This window comes from Psammomys obesus, unplaced genomic scaffold (genome assembly GCF_907164565.1).
Source record: "Psammomys obesus unplaced genomic scaffold, mPsaObe1.curated_primary_1811, whole genome shotgun sequence".
NCBI classification, from domain to species: domain Eukaryota; kingdom Metazoa; phylum Chordata; class Mammalia; order Rodentia; family Muridae; genus Psammomys; species Psammomys obesus.
This window is the reverse complement of record NW_026596120.1, coordinates 7454473-7470576: the sequence shown is the minus strand read 5'-3', so window position 1 is coordinate 7470576 and position 16104 is coordinate 7454473. Positions and strand designations below refer to the sequence as shown.

General features: G+C 46.2%; 1 protein-coding gene across 1 annotated transcript in view; it reads left to right on the top strand.

The window, feature by feature from the left end:
- The window catches only part of Clstn2 (calsyntenin 2), a 572340-nt gene extending 561575 nt beyond the window's left edge, over window positions 1-10765 (top strand). Inside the window, exons 11-17 of the mRNA XM_055629720.1 lie at window positions 661-809; window positions 2585-2808; window positions 5842-6012; window positions 6317-6462; window positions 6576-6699; window positions 7348-7532; window positions 9541-10765. Of these exons, the coding sequence (XP_055485695.1) occupies window positions 661-809; window positions 2585-2808; window positions 5842-6012; window positions 6317-6462; window positions 6576-6699; window positions 7348-7532; window positions 9541-9741 (1200 nt within the window). The 3' untranslated portion in view covers window positions 9742-10765. The remainder of the gene's footprint in view (window positions 1-660; window positions 810-2584; window positions 2809-5841; window positions 6013-6316; window positions 6463-6575; window positions 6700-7347; window positions 7533-9540) is intronic.
- The last annotated feature ends 5339 nt before the right edge of the window (window positions 10766-16104 follow it).

Below are 16104 nucleotides of genomic sequence, written 5' to 3'. Positions count from 1 at the left end.
TGTGTGTGTGTGTGTGTGTGTGTGTGTGTGTGTGTGTGTGTGTGTGTTTACAATTCCGGCAACCAGAAATTTGCCAGTGTGGACAAAGAGCATCTACTACTTTTTGATCTAGAAATTTCCCTTGCAGGATTTGTCCTGTAGATACATCCATGTGTTTATATGAATGAGATTATTGATTGTGATAACAGTAAAGGAGTGAAAATAACAAAAACTCTTACTATCACAGGAAACAGTGGTTCACACCTTTCATCCCAGCACTTAGGAGATACAAGCAGGATAATAATCTATAAATTTGAGGCTAGCCTGGTCTATTCCAGTAAATTCCAGGCCAGTCATGGCTACACAATGAGACCCTGTCTGCAAAACAAAACAAAAATACCTCTTTCAAGGAACACTGTGACTGGGTTTTCAGAATTCCATCCTGTGGTTCGGGCTGGTATCACTTGGATATCTAATCCTTTGGTAGAACACATAGGGAAGATGCTGGATTTCAGAAGAAAATGGAGCAACTTCCTGGAGAGGTGGAGACCCCAACTGACTCACCATCCTCAGGAGTTCTGGTAACAACCCTGGTGGCCTTAGTGGCCTCTTTGTGGAGTTGCACAGTTCTCAGAGCGCCATGTCTGCCATTGACCATCTGAACTCTCTTCTGTCTTCCAGTATCACTTCAACCCTTCACAGTCCGTTCTCGTGATGGAAGGTGATGACATTGGAAACATCAACCGAGCCCTCCAGAAGGTCTCCTACATCAACTCCAGGCAGTTCCCAACCGCAGGTGTCCGGCGCCTCAGACTCTCTTCCAAAGTCCAGTGAGTGAAATCCAACCAGCCTAGGCCCAGCCAACGAGGCAACAATGGTCCCTTAAAAGCATTCCTCTGCAAGTAGGGCTTCTCTTACTGCGTGTTCCTCAACTCTGCTATCCACGGAGGATGCTTCAGCGACCTTGCTATCCTTCTGCTTTCTATGTTTTTACTCCACATCTAATCTGATGCTTAGACAACTCTGTTTTCTGTAAATTCTCCAACAGCTACATCTAAAATGGTCTGACCTAAAGGCATAGCACCTGGTATGTGGTAGGTGCTTGACAAATATTGATTCAAGTCAATTAAATTAACCAACTTTACTTTATAGAATTCCTGAATACTATGAGCAAGCCAGAGGAAGAGAAGGCATGGTCCTTGTCCCCAGGGAGCAGAGTTCAGTTAATGAGATGAAATCACTGAAGTTTTTGGATAGCTCACTTAGGGTCTTGACAGATTGCTTCCCAGACTTGGCCAATACTTGAGATGACTGCTAGTCAGGGGACCCTAGAGGAGGAGTGGGCTCACCAAGCACCTAGGATAAAAGAACTCAGGAGAAAGGAACAAGGGCAGAAGGATGGATCTGTTGAATACTGCATTTCTGAGCCTGGGAGGGATGATCACTGCGGAAAGCACCCTCAATAGTGATGAAAAGGGCCTTCCCACCCCAGAGGCCCAAAGTTAGATGAAGGCACCTCTGAGTCAGCTCCAAACTTGAGCAAAGAAGATGGAAGAGACTACTCAGGGTCCATGTCTGAGACCTGCCATTCATAAACCACAAAGAGAGGGTAACCCAATGGGTAGGCATGGCAAAGGCAACAGGAATCTGTGCTGGGAACTTGCAGCAGCAGCCAAAGATCAGCATCTCACCTAGAGCATGGGAGAGTAGAAAAATCCATCTCCACAGGGCAAACTACCTTATAGCTGCCTCTATGAGGCTCTAGCCTCAAACCCTAGCTCAGAATTGGTCCTTGGTATTTAATGACAATGGAGAATATCAGTGACGTCAATGAGTCTAGTGAGAAAGCCTTGACATCACTGGACTCAAACTATGATGCAAGCTCTGGACAGCAGCCTTTCTGACGGTCTTTATAACTAGCCACTACCAATATAGGGTAAGCATTGCACTGGCTATTGTGTAGGTAAGATATTAAAGCATAAAGCAACGAAATAGGTAGCCAGCAGTGGCCTAGCAGGGAATGGATCTTCATCTATCTCCCTTCCCAGCCTTGGTTCCTATAATATCATCCCTGTCTCTCAGACACTCATTGACAGTGTACTAGGGTAAAGTAACGGAGCCACAGCAGCTTTCCACTCTCACCCATAGCAGAGATGCATCCCTGTGCAATCCCCACAGAGACAGAATGCATACATACGCCACAGCAGGAGAATTTAGCCCTGGGGTCTCATTTATTAAGATGGCTACAACCCAACAAGACAAGTTCTTTACCAAATACCAACACACAAAAGCAAGCAATTGCTTCCTAATGAATTCTGCCATTGATTACTTCGCTAAAAGATAATGAAAGCTTCAAGGGTTACTTGTTGCTAGTATGGAAGGGTCCCATCCCTCCCAGGAGCCAACCCTTTTAAGTCCCTGCTTTGTTAGTGGTTAGGCTGGTAATGCGGCTTTAAATCTGAAGGTCTGCTGATGCCCCCACAGACTCCTAACAGGACACCTTGGCAAAGACTGGAGTTGGCAGTCTAGTCTCTTGCCCGGGGCTCTGGGGTGGATGGTTTAAATCATCAGCTGGTCGGGGCCGTGACTGCCAATGTCTTCCCAGGTGCTTTGGGGAAGATGTGTGCATCAGCATCCCAGACGTGGATGCCTACGTCATGGTGCTTCAGGCCATCGAACCCCAGATCACCCTCCAGGGGACAGAGCGCTTCTGGAGACCTGCTGCCCACTTTGAAAGCACCAGAGGAGTGACCCTCTTCCCCGACATCAAGATCGTGAGCACCTTTGCCAAGACTGAGGCCTCGGGGGACACGAGAACCACAGGCACAGGTGGGGAGGGGGCTATGGGGAGGGTGAACCTTAACTCAATACATCTAAGTAAAATGATACTCAGGACGACCATTTTGCTCGGGTATGGCAGGATGATATACAATAGGAAAAACTAAACAAAGCTGGAAACAGATGGTCAGTATGACAGGGATAGGCGGCTTAACCAAGTGTAGCACACTTGTGTTAGTGACCGGAAGCAGGAAGAAAGACACTTGTGCTATACAGTAAGTGAAAAGAAGTGACACACAGATTTGGCAGTCTCCATATAGCATGACTGTGGCCATGTAAGAAAGAGATGACCAGAAGAGAAGATACTAACAGCAGCATCCTCTGAGAAGCAGGGAGAGAGATGATTTGTTTCTGCTTGCCTTCCCTTTAATGCGGCTGTAAAAATGTCCCATCGAGGGTATGTAGCATTCCTACCATTAGGTAAAAAAGCTAAAGGTTTGCCAAGGATAGAATCTGGCTTCACATTACCATACACACAGCAGAAAGTTGGGTCTCCCTCGGCAATATGACTAAGCTCTAGGGTGGGGAGGGGGCCACTCCCAGGTTGCTATTCCCACCAGTTTCATTATTAGGACCATTGCTGAGGGAAGGATTAGTTTCCATTCTCTGCTGGGAAGAAACACGCAGCTACATAGAAAGCTGGAGCATATGCTAGGGGCAGACCAAAGGAAAGGAGCCAACAGGGAGGGAAGTCTGCTGAGAGGAATGGAAGGAAGCCTTCCTTTTGCTGCTCAGAGGGACTCAGCCTTGCAGGGCAATGCTTGTTTGAGAGCTGCTGTCCTTCGGAGCTTCTTTGGAAAGCACAACTTCAACCCCCTCCCCATGTCGAAATCCAATGCTAATGATGTGCTGGTACCAGTAGGCCTGCATCCCTGAAGAGCCGCTTCTAAAACAGTCCCAATTACCCACCGCCTTAAACCACACTGGTTCCCAGTGATTGCGTTCTCAAGGGGCAGACCTCCTGAGCACCTAAAAATAGTTGGTATTTTACACCTGGCCAGCCAGGGTGGTTTCTGAGTTATATGCCAAGGTGCATTAAGTCATGTGACCTTCCCTCTTCTGTTATCCTCATTTGTGGCTAAAATAGGACTGAAAAAGGAAGGCCTGCTGACTTCAGTGGTTGCAGCCGCGGAGCAGGGAGCGTTGCTGCAGCTGACACCGGCACACTGGCAATACGAGAGAAAGCAGTTAAATGTGGGTCCACATTTCACCTCCTATTTATGAGAGGTGCATACAGAGCACACAGCCCAGTGCCCGAGAGCTGTTATTAGTACTTCTAAATTTCTACACTTGCTGTTGAAATAGTCGTTTTTACGAGAGTCTTAAATGAGCAGGCTGTGTTTGCTACCAAGCCACAGGGACAGGCTCTCCGGTCAGCTTCTGCCCCCCACTGATGCATTCCCATCTATCCATATTTATGCAGGAGCACATACAAGTTTTCATGCATCTGTGCCACCTAAACTTTTTGCATCCATCTCCGTCCTGACTCCTGTTGGTTGATGGTTTGCAAATATCTCTGCATTCAACACTACCTCTGAAAGGTTCTGCCCATCACCACACTGACTGCTGGACTGAGTTCATCAACTAATCTATAGACTGCCAATCGCTGGCGCTTCCCTCCAGCTCAAGGAAAGCGCCAGCGATTGTTTCTAGCTCTTAGTGGTGATTAACTGTCTGATCAACCAGAGAAGGAAATCCTGGAGGGCTCAGCTGTGGATGATTCCCCTCGGAGCTCGTAACCCGGCAGTCTCTTCAACAGTGGATCCAGGAAAGTAGGGATGGAAGATAATGCCGTACGGTAGGATATGATGGCAGCCAGGACACGCCCCCGCCTAGTGTGACTCTGCCGGCCCTATCATGAGGAAGGTGACCTGATGTCACCTAACAGAGAGCGACACCTGGAAGAGATTTGAAGTTGCACGTTCACTGCCATTAATGGTTGGCCTCAGTGTTACCGTAGATCATTGTTTTTTCATATACTGCTACTGACACATGGAACCATGTGGTTGGGTAACAGAAAAAAAAATTAGGCACACAGAAACTCTAATAACTACTTAGGTACCATTGAATTTTTTAATTAAAATAATTATCTCATCTGTTGAATGTCTTTTAAAACATTTTTGTTTTTATAAATACCAACAATATTTGAAGGCATGGCCATAGAGGTTACCAGTATCTGAATTATAGGGTCAGAACAATTCTGCCCACTTCTTTGATCAACTATTTTCCCAGTGATGGCTTGTGGATAATGCCAGTGTCATTATGTTTGTGCCAGGCTGGCACACGGCACACATTGTGTAAGCAGCAGTCGCCTTGGTCTTAAAATGGGGTGTTCATTTAGGACTGCCAAATTGTCTAACATTCCAATGCACAGATATTTCCTTGAGAAATTTGGAGGCATAGACTCAGGCAAAGACCACCAGACTGACAAGCTCGCCATTGTGCCCCTCTGGGAACATGTGAACTAATTCATTTACTCAGATTTATCAATTATTAACTTTTGCTTATGTCTTGATGATTCCATTGATGGTTAGTAAATGATCCATCCTTATTTGAGCAAAGCGTGAATGAGAACTGCTCCCTGGCAGTTCCCGTGACACATTCTAAAGAGGTTTCTTCCCTCGAGATCCTCAGAGCCTGATGGATGCACACACACACACACACACACACACACACACATACACACACTATGTCCACACAGAAAAAGCTATAAGAATGTAATGAAAAGCCACTTAGCTCTCTCTAAATGCAAGTTATGGCTATGGCTTATAATGTCCCTGATGACGAGAAAACTGAGTGGTATGTGGCTTCTCAGTGGCAGAGTGGGTTTGAACTGTACACTTCTCACCACTAATTCATGCCACCTTCTTGAAGATGGCCTGATGTCTGAGCAGTAGGCATGGCTGATAGGCTGCACAACCCCTTCTCCTGACCCACCTGGATTTGCAAGCAGTAACAGAGGAAGTGTCATGGTAAGCAAGAGCTTTTCATGTTGGCGTTTCTCATGTACCTGTCTTTCTACAGCCCCCAAATCAGCAGTCTTGGAAGAAATGCTACACAACTTGGATTTCTGTGACATTTTAGTGCTTGGAGGGGACTTGGATCCAAGACAAGAGTGCTTGGAGCTCAACCATAGTGAGCTACACCAACGGCACCTGGATGCTACTAACTCTACTGCTGGTTACTCCATCTATGGTAAGACCCCACCTAGCCCCTCTACTCAGCGCTGTTCTCTCAGCAGAAGAGAGTGTCCAGGCTGTCCAGGAACTAGTGACTGTGATAGCTGGGGCTGGGGGTGCTTCACACAGTCCTAGGGGTCAAGTGGAAATTCTTATGTTTCTAGACTTCACTTTCTAGAGTGACTCCAGCCTCTGGGAAAATTGTCCCACATCCTTGCTCCTGGGGAACCTGTAGAAACTAATAGAATGATTTCGCTTTTTGATCCCAGAAAATGCTTCAGCTACATTTGACAGACAGTGGGTGTGGTCTCTCGGTACAGGTGTGGGGTCCATGAGCCGCTATGAGCAGGTGCTGCACCACCTTCATTACCGCAACTGGCACCCTACTTCCCTTGAGACCCGGAGGTTCCGGATCAAGTGTTCAGAACTCAATGGCCGTTATACTAGCAATGAGTTCAACCTGGAGGTGAGTGTATCCTGCCATTGTTAAGGAAAGAAGGCCTGAACCACCTGCCCATTCCTTCACTCGTTCGAAGAATTCTCACAACCACCTACCTGCACTTCTCCTGCTCTTCCCAGGTCAGTGTCCTTCATGAAGCCAGAGTCTCCGATCAGGAACACGTCAACCACCTTATTGTTCAGCCACCCTTCCTCCAGTCTGTCCATCACCCTGAGTCCCGGAGTAGTATACAGCGCAGTTCAGGTAAAATAGTTATACTGTAGCATCCAGAGATCCTCAGAGGAAGAGGATCCTGCCATGATCCTGCCTACAAACCCTTTCTCTGAACACTCTTGGGTTCAACAGGGAATCAATCAACTAAGCAGGAAGTTTCATACAATCAATAATGACAGAGCTTAATACAAAGGGCTGAGACAAAATTAGGCTAGTCATTTCCTTTCCGGCCCAACTCAGAAACTTTCCATGAACCCTTATATGCTTACCGTATTCAAAGTCTTCTGCCCATGCCTTTGTTTGAACACTTGCCATGTTGTGTCACCATCTGGTAGTGCTTGTTCCTAGCAGACTGTATAGTGTCTGACTTTCAGTAGAAACTCCCATATCATTTGAGGAGGGAAACCATGGGTAAAAGAAAATCTTCACTTACTGAATGCCTACTGCACCTACGTAGACTCCCACAGAGTTTATTTCCCTTACTCTTCACAATTACCATAGCAGAGCCAGTATAAAATTTGATAAAAGTATGCCCCAGACACCGTGAGGTAAGGACCCAGAATCCTACTGCTGGGAAAAGGGATGGAAGATTTTATTGTGAACTTGGATGTTCTGTCCTTAAGAAGAATGAGATGCATCTTGAGTTATCATGTTCTTTGGATTCTTTTCTTGTTTCAGTGGTCCCGAGCATCGCCACGGTGGTCATCATTATCTCTGTGTGCATGCTGGTGTTTGTTGTGGCCATGGGTGTGTATCGGGTCCGAATTGCTCACCAGCACTTCATTCAAGAGACTGAGGCTGCCAAGGAGGCTGAAATGGATTGGGATGACTCCGCACTGACTATCACAGTCAACCCTATGGAGGTGAGCTTTGGAGAGAAAGAGAGACAGAGACAGAGAGAAGAGAAAAGAGAGAGGGAGAGACAGAGACAGAGAAAGAGAGAGGAGAAAGAGGGAGAGAGACAGTGAGGTGAGAGAGGGAGAGACACAGAAGAGAAAGAGGGAGAGAGAAAAAGAGAGAGAGAAGAGAGAGGGAGGGAGCAACAGAGACACAGAGAGAAACAGAAGAGAAGAGAGAACCTCTCTGGGATGGGATCATCTCTGAGTGGGGTGCTTCTCTTGCTAATCAACTTAGTTATTCCTCTGTCTAGCTCTAGGATCTGGATTCCTCCTAGTCTAATCAGTCCATTTCCAGTGATTCTCCCCTCTCTGTGCCTCGTTAGTCCTTTCAACATGAACTAGCCATATTCCTCTCTGAACTGTGTTCTCTAATTTAAAAGGTGTGAAGCACTCCTACCCCACAAACATAACTAGAACTGTCTTAAAGCAGCCAGTCATTCAGTAGCTATCCCTCACTCCCACCGCAGTTCAAAGCTAACACTTAGGAATTCAATATTGAATTTCTGATTAGCTAACAGTGCGAATTAGACGGCCCACAGAGTTCACTTAAGGGCTAAGAATAAGTTAAAACAAAAACGCAACGACAACACCTGCCATTTAATAAGCTCCCTGTAAGCCAGACCCTGTACCAGATGTTCTGTATATACCAGTGCCCTGTGAAATGGGAAGCATCGCCCTCATTTACCAAGGTGGGAACTGAGAGAAGACTTATAGCATGTTCACATGCATGCAACCAGCATTTAAACTCAAAGCAGTACAGTTTGGAGGTTCACTTGATTTCAGTTTGCCAATAACCCCCAGCATCCAGCTATGACCACACCAGGGGCTCTGATCAATATATCAGCCTATCTATCATTCCTTTTACCCACGGGAATGCTTAGTGTGGAAGACACAAGCCCAGAGAAAGATCAGGAAATGTCATAGGGAAATAGAAGAGGCGACCATTGTGTGCCTGGTTCCAGTTTTAACAGCAGCTCATCTGCTCCCGTTTCACAGCTTGCATGCTAGCATGGCTCAAGTTCTCAAAGCATGCTGGTGTGGGACTCCCTGCATTTCCATCCTTAGAGGGCTGAGCTTTAAGTGTGAGAAGCAAGAGGGATCTGAGCAGCAGACAATAGTGTGCCTCAAGAAGGCTGACCTAGTAATATTAGCTCTTGCTGAGGCCTCATTGGGTAGAGTTTTGGCCATTGAACTGGCCAAAATGAATGAACTGGCCATTCAAGGAACTAACAGTCATTACAGCAGACTAGAGTAAGGGAGGCCTTGTAGAAAGGGTATGGTTTGGAGGCAACAGTGGAAAGATAGAATGCAATCTAAAGAGGCATACCGCCATGCAAGGCAACGTATCACCTCATTATCTGAATGCCAACTCAAAACACAAATCCTGAAGAGGGATGTTGCTGGAATCACTAGAGAGATGGAAGAAGGGAAAGTGGAACTGGAAAAGATGAGGTGTGGTTTTAGTTCACAAATCATGGCACACAGGGGCAGGCAGTATAGCGAGGGAGTGAACACTGGGCTTTGCACGAGAATAGTTTAGAATGCACACTGGCACATCTGCTCCTTGGCGTGGAAGACCTTCAACTTCCTGTGATACAATGTTCCCACATGGAAAGGTGTTCAAAATTAAACATGATTCTGCCCCTGGAAAGCAAATAGTTAAGAACCTGAACTTTCCATTTAAATGGTCTGAAAGATTCAGGAAATAATGCTGTGAATTTAAATGCCCATCCATCTAATGTGTTACCTTGACCATGTGTCTTGGGATTTGCTGCTATTTTAGACCCTTATCGGACTTTCTGACTTTCCTCTTACCAGGTCTCTTTTTCAGAGATCCTATCTCTGGGCAGAGTAAGGGGTTTAGCTTTAAGTGGAATGAACTGCAAGCATTTTAACCGTTTGCTGCCCATAGATTCCAAGTGGCCCCTGCTAAGTCCTTGATGCATACTTCATTTCTCTCCTTGGGGTCCAGAAACATGAAGGACCAGGGCGTGGGGAAGATGAGACCGAAGGAGAGGAAGAAGAGGAAGCAGAAGAAGGCATGAGCTCCAGCAGCAGTGGCTCTGATGACAGTGAAGAGGAAGAGGAAGAGGGGATGGGCAGAGTTGGACATGGGCAGAGTGGCACCAGGCAAGCCCAGCTGGAGTGGGATGATTCCACCCTGCCCTACTAGTGCCCACAGGTGTGCTGACCAGCCTGGGTGCCCCTTTTGTAAAACCCAATCCAATGTATGCCCAAGCCTGTCACACTCGCCTCTGATTTCTATGACAGGTCTGGGAAGGCCATCAGCTTCCTGGAATCTGCCCTCTATGCTTCGGGCACTGCCTAGGTCCTAACCATGGGGCAGTTCCAAGAGCCCAGTGATACCATCATTGATGACTGCAGGGAGGTTACATTGTCCTGTAGCCCTGACTTCTTCACCCCTGGGCTCATCCAAAATCCTGCCACCCAGTCTGCCGAGTTCTGAACACCTTGCTCTTTTCTGCAGGGGAAAAGCTCCGCCTTTATGTCACTTACCACCACTAGGCTCAGCGTTTTCAAACTCCTTGGGTTGTAACTCACTGTGTATGTACTTGACTAAGTAGCCTTTCTCCACCTATACCAGCAGGTCCTCCCTATGCTGGGTCTCCAGGTTACTTTATACAGGGAAGGCAGTGAAATCTCATACACCTAAGATTTTAGGGCTTAAGAATGGAAAAGAAAGTCTTTGTTGAGGCATAATTGAGTTTCCAGGGTAAGGCTCATAGTATATGTGTATATGCACAGACAGACTCACACACAGAAACACACACACACACACACACACACACACACACACACACACTTCCTAACTTGGAAAGCCTTTCTTTTTACTTTGTTCTGAGACTATATAGTTATATAACGAGTTCAAGACCAAGAATTAGTTGGCCTTTGCCCATAAGTAGAGTGTGTCCTCATCCTAGGGCTTGCTGACCAGCCTTCCAACCCATTTAGGGAATGTCTAAACCCATGTGGCTGCCCAACCTAGGACTGTAACCATGCAGAACCACAGGGCCCAGGAAGCACTTCATACAGGTACTGCTCAAGTGACAGCTTAAGCATGGCTGTTACCAGGAGCCAAAGAAAAGATGGATGGGGTGACCTAGCCAGGCTTCATGATCGATAGAAAGCTGCTTTGACCTGGGCTCGGTATGGCTCTACCCCCTCCCCCCCTCCCCCATCCCCCATCCCCCCAGATAAAGGCAGCTTAAAGGTTGACAAGGCTGTCACCATCCAGCCTGTGGTCCCACATCTCCTGTGTTACTGTTTTCTCTTGGGGGAAGTAACATCATTTTCAGATGTAGTAGAACAAATACGGGCCCTAGCAGTCTGAGATGAAAGTTAGGACATTTAACTGCAAGGAATTCAAAGCATATTTGTAATAATAGCAGCTGCTTCTTTCTTGTTCTCATAAAAGAGGGATGCTTTGAATAGAGGGCAAATATATCAAAACCCTAATTTCTTGTTCTTTCTTCTTATTTTAATAAGGACGACTTTTCCATCTCCTATTCCAACGCGGCCACTTCGGAAGGAGAATTGTTGCTATAGTAACTAGTGGGCAATCTTTTGTGGCCTAGAGAATAGCAGGCAAGAATTAGGGCCATTCTAAGAGTTCCACGAGGCTTTGAGGACATGTTTGTTTCGAACACCTCGAGGTCCTCTTTGTTCTCAGTCTGTGTAGGTCATCCCCATCATCCCACTCTGCCCTGAACAGGCTTGACCCTGGTCCACAGTTGGTCTCTCATCACATTGCATTCAGGTTCCACTGAATGTTGAATGGTCCCTGTGTCATCCAAACAGAGCATTCATGGAGTGATGACAGCTGATGTCCTCTACTCCTCTCCTCAGCCCTCCAGGCAGGGAGGATCCACACCAGGTCTTTGCAACCTTCAGTCTGGGAAGATCTACCTTATGCTGTTATTTTTTTTTTCATCTCCTGGAGTGTTCTGTGCATACCTTCCCCTTCTTGAGCCTCCAAATAATCCTGTGAAATATTTGAGGAAACAGTTATTGGGGACATTTTTGTGATGAGCAAACCGAAGCTCCTAGAGTCAGTGTCCTGCTCAGTCATCCCAAGGTACAGACTGTCTTCTGCCCCTGGTCTATGCTTCTACTCATCTTCATATTGACATGTGTTTCTGAGCACCCACTATGTGCTAAGCATTCTACAAGCAGCAGCGAGGATGAAGCTGAGAGAGACAGACCTTCCCCCACACAGGACTTTATAGTTATAGAAGAGACACTAGCAGGCATGGAAATTACACAAGAGGAAAGAGGAGGAAGCAGCAGAAGCCACTGGAAGAAGAGGAACACATTCACCAACTCAACCAGTGCCCTAATTCTTTTTTTCTCCTTGAAGAAGCTCTAGATTTTATATTCACTGAAAGGAAATAGACACATCTCCCATGAATTGCCCCAATCAAATCCCCCCTTTTCTGTCAGCCTATTTCTGCACATTTACAGGGGGAAAAATCTAGAGGATGGGTTATACTTAACAATCCTATTATTTAAATAAAAAGACATTCTTCAGTCAGGCATTTAGGAGCTACTGAATTCTCCCAAAATCATGGCAGTAAAGGGAACACTTTGTATGTTTAAAACCAATCCTTTTTGAATGAGATTTTGATTGCAAATATTTAAGTCTAGAGTTTATGAGAGCACTTTGCTCTGGCTTTTCTGTTCCAATTGGGTGGAAGGCTGTTCTCATGCCCCCAGAGCTACCTCTTGTGGCTGCATTACTCATTTATGGTTGAGTGATCTGTTTGGAGTATTAGTAGACCTTTATGTTTTGTGGTGGTGGGCGGTGGGGAGGGGTAAGAGAAGAGGCAGATGGAAGTTGGGAAGCATTTGGGTAAAGCAGCCAAGATGTGTCGGTTCAGGAGGCGTTCAGTGACTGGAATCATTTGGCAGGGAAGTGATGGTGATAACAAACCAAAGCCTTTCTCTCCTCTCTCATGGCACAAGGTCAGTCTGCATGCCATCTCCGAAGCTGAGGCATCTAATCAATGACAATGAGACAATAGGTTTCTGTCCTGTTCCCAGCACTTACTTGGTTACCTTGGGTAAGGTGGGGGACATTAGAACACAATGAGTTTCATCAGGTATCCAAGTGAGTGGTAGGGAATGGCCTATGCCTCCCACCAGACATTCTGACAGAGTGCAAGCTACTGACCACACTAGCATTTTCCAGTCCCCATACGATGGTATTTTGAAACCAAAACTCCCAGATGACCCCGCCCCTGACCCCGTGTGACCTCTCAGAAGGGGTGAACCAGCAAGCAGAGGCAGCCTCAGCCCCAGGAGAAGCAGTGGCTAACGTGGCCACCGTCCGGTCCATTGCTTACCCTGCCAACCAGACAACCTCGGTCTGCCATGCTTGAAAACGGGTGGGCTGCCAGTCTCCGGTAACTCGGAAGAGAGGGAGGAGGAGGAAGAGGGTGAGGTTAGGAGAGACCAGCGTGGAGTGGGTCCCACCAGTGGAGTAAAGCCATTAAACCCATCAAAGAAGTGTCTCAAGGAAGGCTGAGTGTATTCTAACAGGTTTAAGCAAATCCTGTCAGTCTGACCAAGGCCCCGAATCACTTAAGTAAAAAAAAAAAAAAAAAAAAAAAAGAATGTGAGTTCTGTGGCAGCACTTTCTGCAAGGACTTTCTTGAATTAACCAACTGTCCTGCCATGTGTGGTTTAGACCCAAGTCGCTGAAGTTAACAAGTAAATGTGTCTTCCGGGGACACTGTGACCGCCACTGTAAGAAAATAATGCCCTCTGTCCATGTATCTCATCAGCAAACTTTATCTGGACCCATCTGGAAAGAAAAGACTTAGGGTTTGGTAGCTGTTTTGGTTTTGATGTTAACTGTACTAAATTCTGCCTTCTGGCATAGAAGCAGCTACATATAATAACCCCCCCCACACACACACACACAAAACAACAACAACAACAAAAAAAAAAAAAAAACATTCCAATTAGTTTGTCCATCTACTTTCCAGTAAAACTGATCTATGATACTGGAAAAAAAAAAGGCAATTTGAATTCGTTGAATTTTCATGTCTTAAACCTTTTACTCTCTTTGTTTCTCATTCTCCACACAAAACTTAGCCTGCAAGACTAAAAAACTAGCCACCAGGCAGATCCATGTGAGGCAGACTCTTCCCCTCAATACACAGAAAGCAGGCCCCCTCCCCCATTTCCCAGGAGAAAGCAAACTACATCAGCGCTCCCATCCATCAGCTCCCCAGTGGCCATTGCCTTGAATTGAACAGCTGGAGAACTCTAGGCTCTTTCATTAAAGCTCTCTTAGATGTTCACAGGAGATTGGAGAAAATGCAAAATAAATAAATAAGTGAACAAACAAAATCCCATTTGTTATTTTTGAATTGATGAGATCAGACAAATATTCCTAAGGATTAGATGCCTGGACCCAGGGAACTGGCATTGAGCACTGACTCCCTCCTCTGCTGAGGCAAGAAACTCCCTAGGCTTAGCACCTTCCCAAGCAGGGCTCAGGCCGTCATGATTTCTAAAGCAGGAGTGTTCATTATCTGGGACTGATTTTCATTTAAGCCCTGCTCATGTCTTCGCTCTAAAAATGATCCTAAAGACTTGTGGCTGTTCGAATCAATAGCAATACAATCAGCAGAAAGCCCTACCCAGCACACTTCAAAATTAACATCCTTCTTGCCTCTATGACTCAATATTAGCAGCAAAGAAAAGAGCGCTTTTTTTCTTAATCATCTCCCCATTTAAATTAACCAGATAGGCTTTGCAAAAATTGTGAGGGAATAAGTCTAATCCTTTTAAGGAATTTGTCAGAGAAAAGTGGATAATGTTCACCTAACATGTGGCCTCGGGGTGGGGGTGGGGGAGTGGATCCCAGAAGCCTGCTGCAATGTTCCCCGGGCAGGCTGTGATGGTACAGGTTTCTCTATCAGTGCCAGACATTTATCGAGGCAGATAAGCCAAAGCCCTTCTTGGCATGGTTTAGTTTTCACATCACCACTTTCCATTGTCCAGCTGTAGGCAAAGGAAATGAGCAAGTTTCGAAGTCAACTTCAACACCCTCGTTGGCCTGTCTTTACTTGTTTTGACTTTATGCATTTATTCAGCATTAGATTCCTTCTGACACTAGTTGGAAAAGGGGAGTTGGTTTTACAACAGCTACGGACTAGAAGCCAAGCTTGACTCTGTCCCGTGGCAGCAAAAAGAGACAGAAGTCACTTGCACTAGCATATCAGAGAGCGATCGCAGAGCAGTTGTGTTCGGTGGGTTGGTAGATGGGAGTCTCTGTTTGCAGCTGCGTTCAACAAACTCAGCCAGTCCCTGCCAAGCACCCATGCATGCTTGATTCTCAACCAAGGAACAGGGGAAGAGAAAAGGATGGCATAGAGCCTTACCTGTGAGGATCCCCTGGTCTTGTAGTGTCAGGGGTTGTCCACAAGCAGTTAGGACTATGAGGGGCAGAAGTTTAGGGGTAGAAAAATTGCCTTGCAGTCATCCCATTTTCCATCAGGTGGTAAGCATAACCTTAGCAGTGCTGAAGAGCCTCCATGAACAGACGGGGAAGATCTTTAGGGAAGTGAACAATGTACTCCTAAATGCTCTTTAGTTATTATGGCTTAGGTCACTTCCAGAAGAAAGCCTTTCCCTCTATTCAGAAATAATGATGGGCTGAGATTTGGTGAAACTAAGACAGAGGAAGATCTTAAATAGCGGTGGGCAAGTAGACCAGGCAAGTTATGAACAGTGGTTTAAGGGGTTTGGGGGTGCTGACAGTTGAATGAAGGTTGCAGTGAAGCCACCCAGCCCTAGGGAGGCCACCTGCCCTGTTCCCACCCACTGAGCAACATCCTTCAAAGCCATGTTTTTTGTTCAAGCAGTGAAACTGCAGCAATGAGCCTAGACTAGTATCAAGGCTGCTTTGCTCACAGCATGCAAGCTGGAGAACAGGGTCATTCAAGGACACTCTGGAGTTACTGCAGCACTGTTCATTTGTAGTAAGACTGGGGAATGCAGTCACAATTCAGACACTAAATTGGATGGGAAATAGATTTGCTTCTTTTGGAAGGATAGTAACACATGTTACTAAAAGTAGGAGAAAGAGAAAAAGAAGAAGAAAAGCCAAAACTGCAGCTTCATCTACAGTGAAAATCTCATTCCTGTGGTCTTTGTAGGTACCAGGTTCCAACCATTGACCTGGGAGAATTTCCAGATACCTGAGGTCTGATTTATGGTATAAGATTTATGATGTAGTCACCGTAAACCTTCAGCTGGGACTCCTTGGTATTTTATCAGTCACTGTGCCTGTGACCTAAGTCTAGCCTCATATTGGGATCTCAGGGTCATGATCAGAGGTCGGGGCACAAAAGAGGAATGGACCAGAGCCAGGAGAACCAGTAATGTTGAGTTTCTACAAACCGAGTCCCTGTCCTGCTCAGAAACATGTCCCTCCTGCCAGACTTCTTACTGGGCCCCTTAAGGACTCTAAAGGGAGCCTGAGATCAGCTCAGAGACCCTGTTG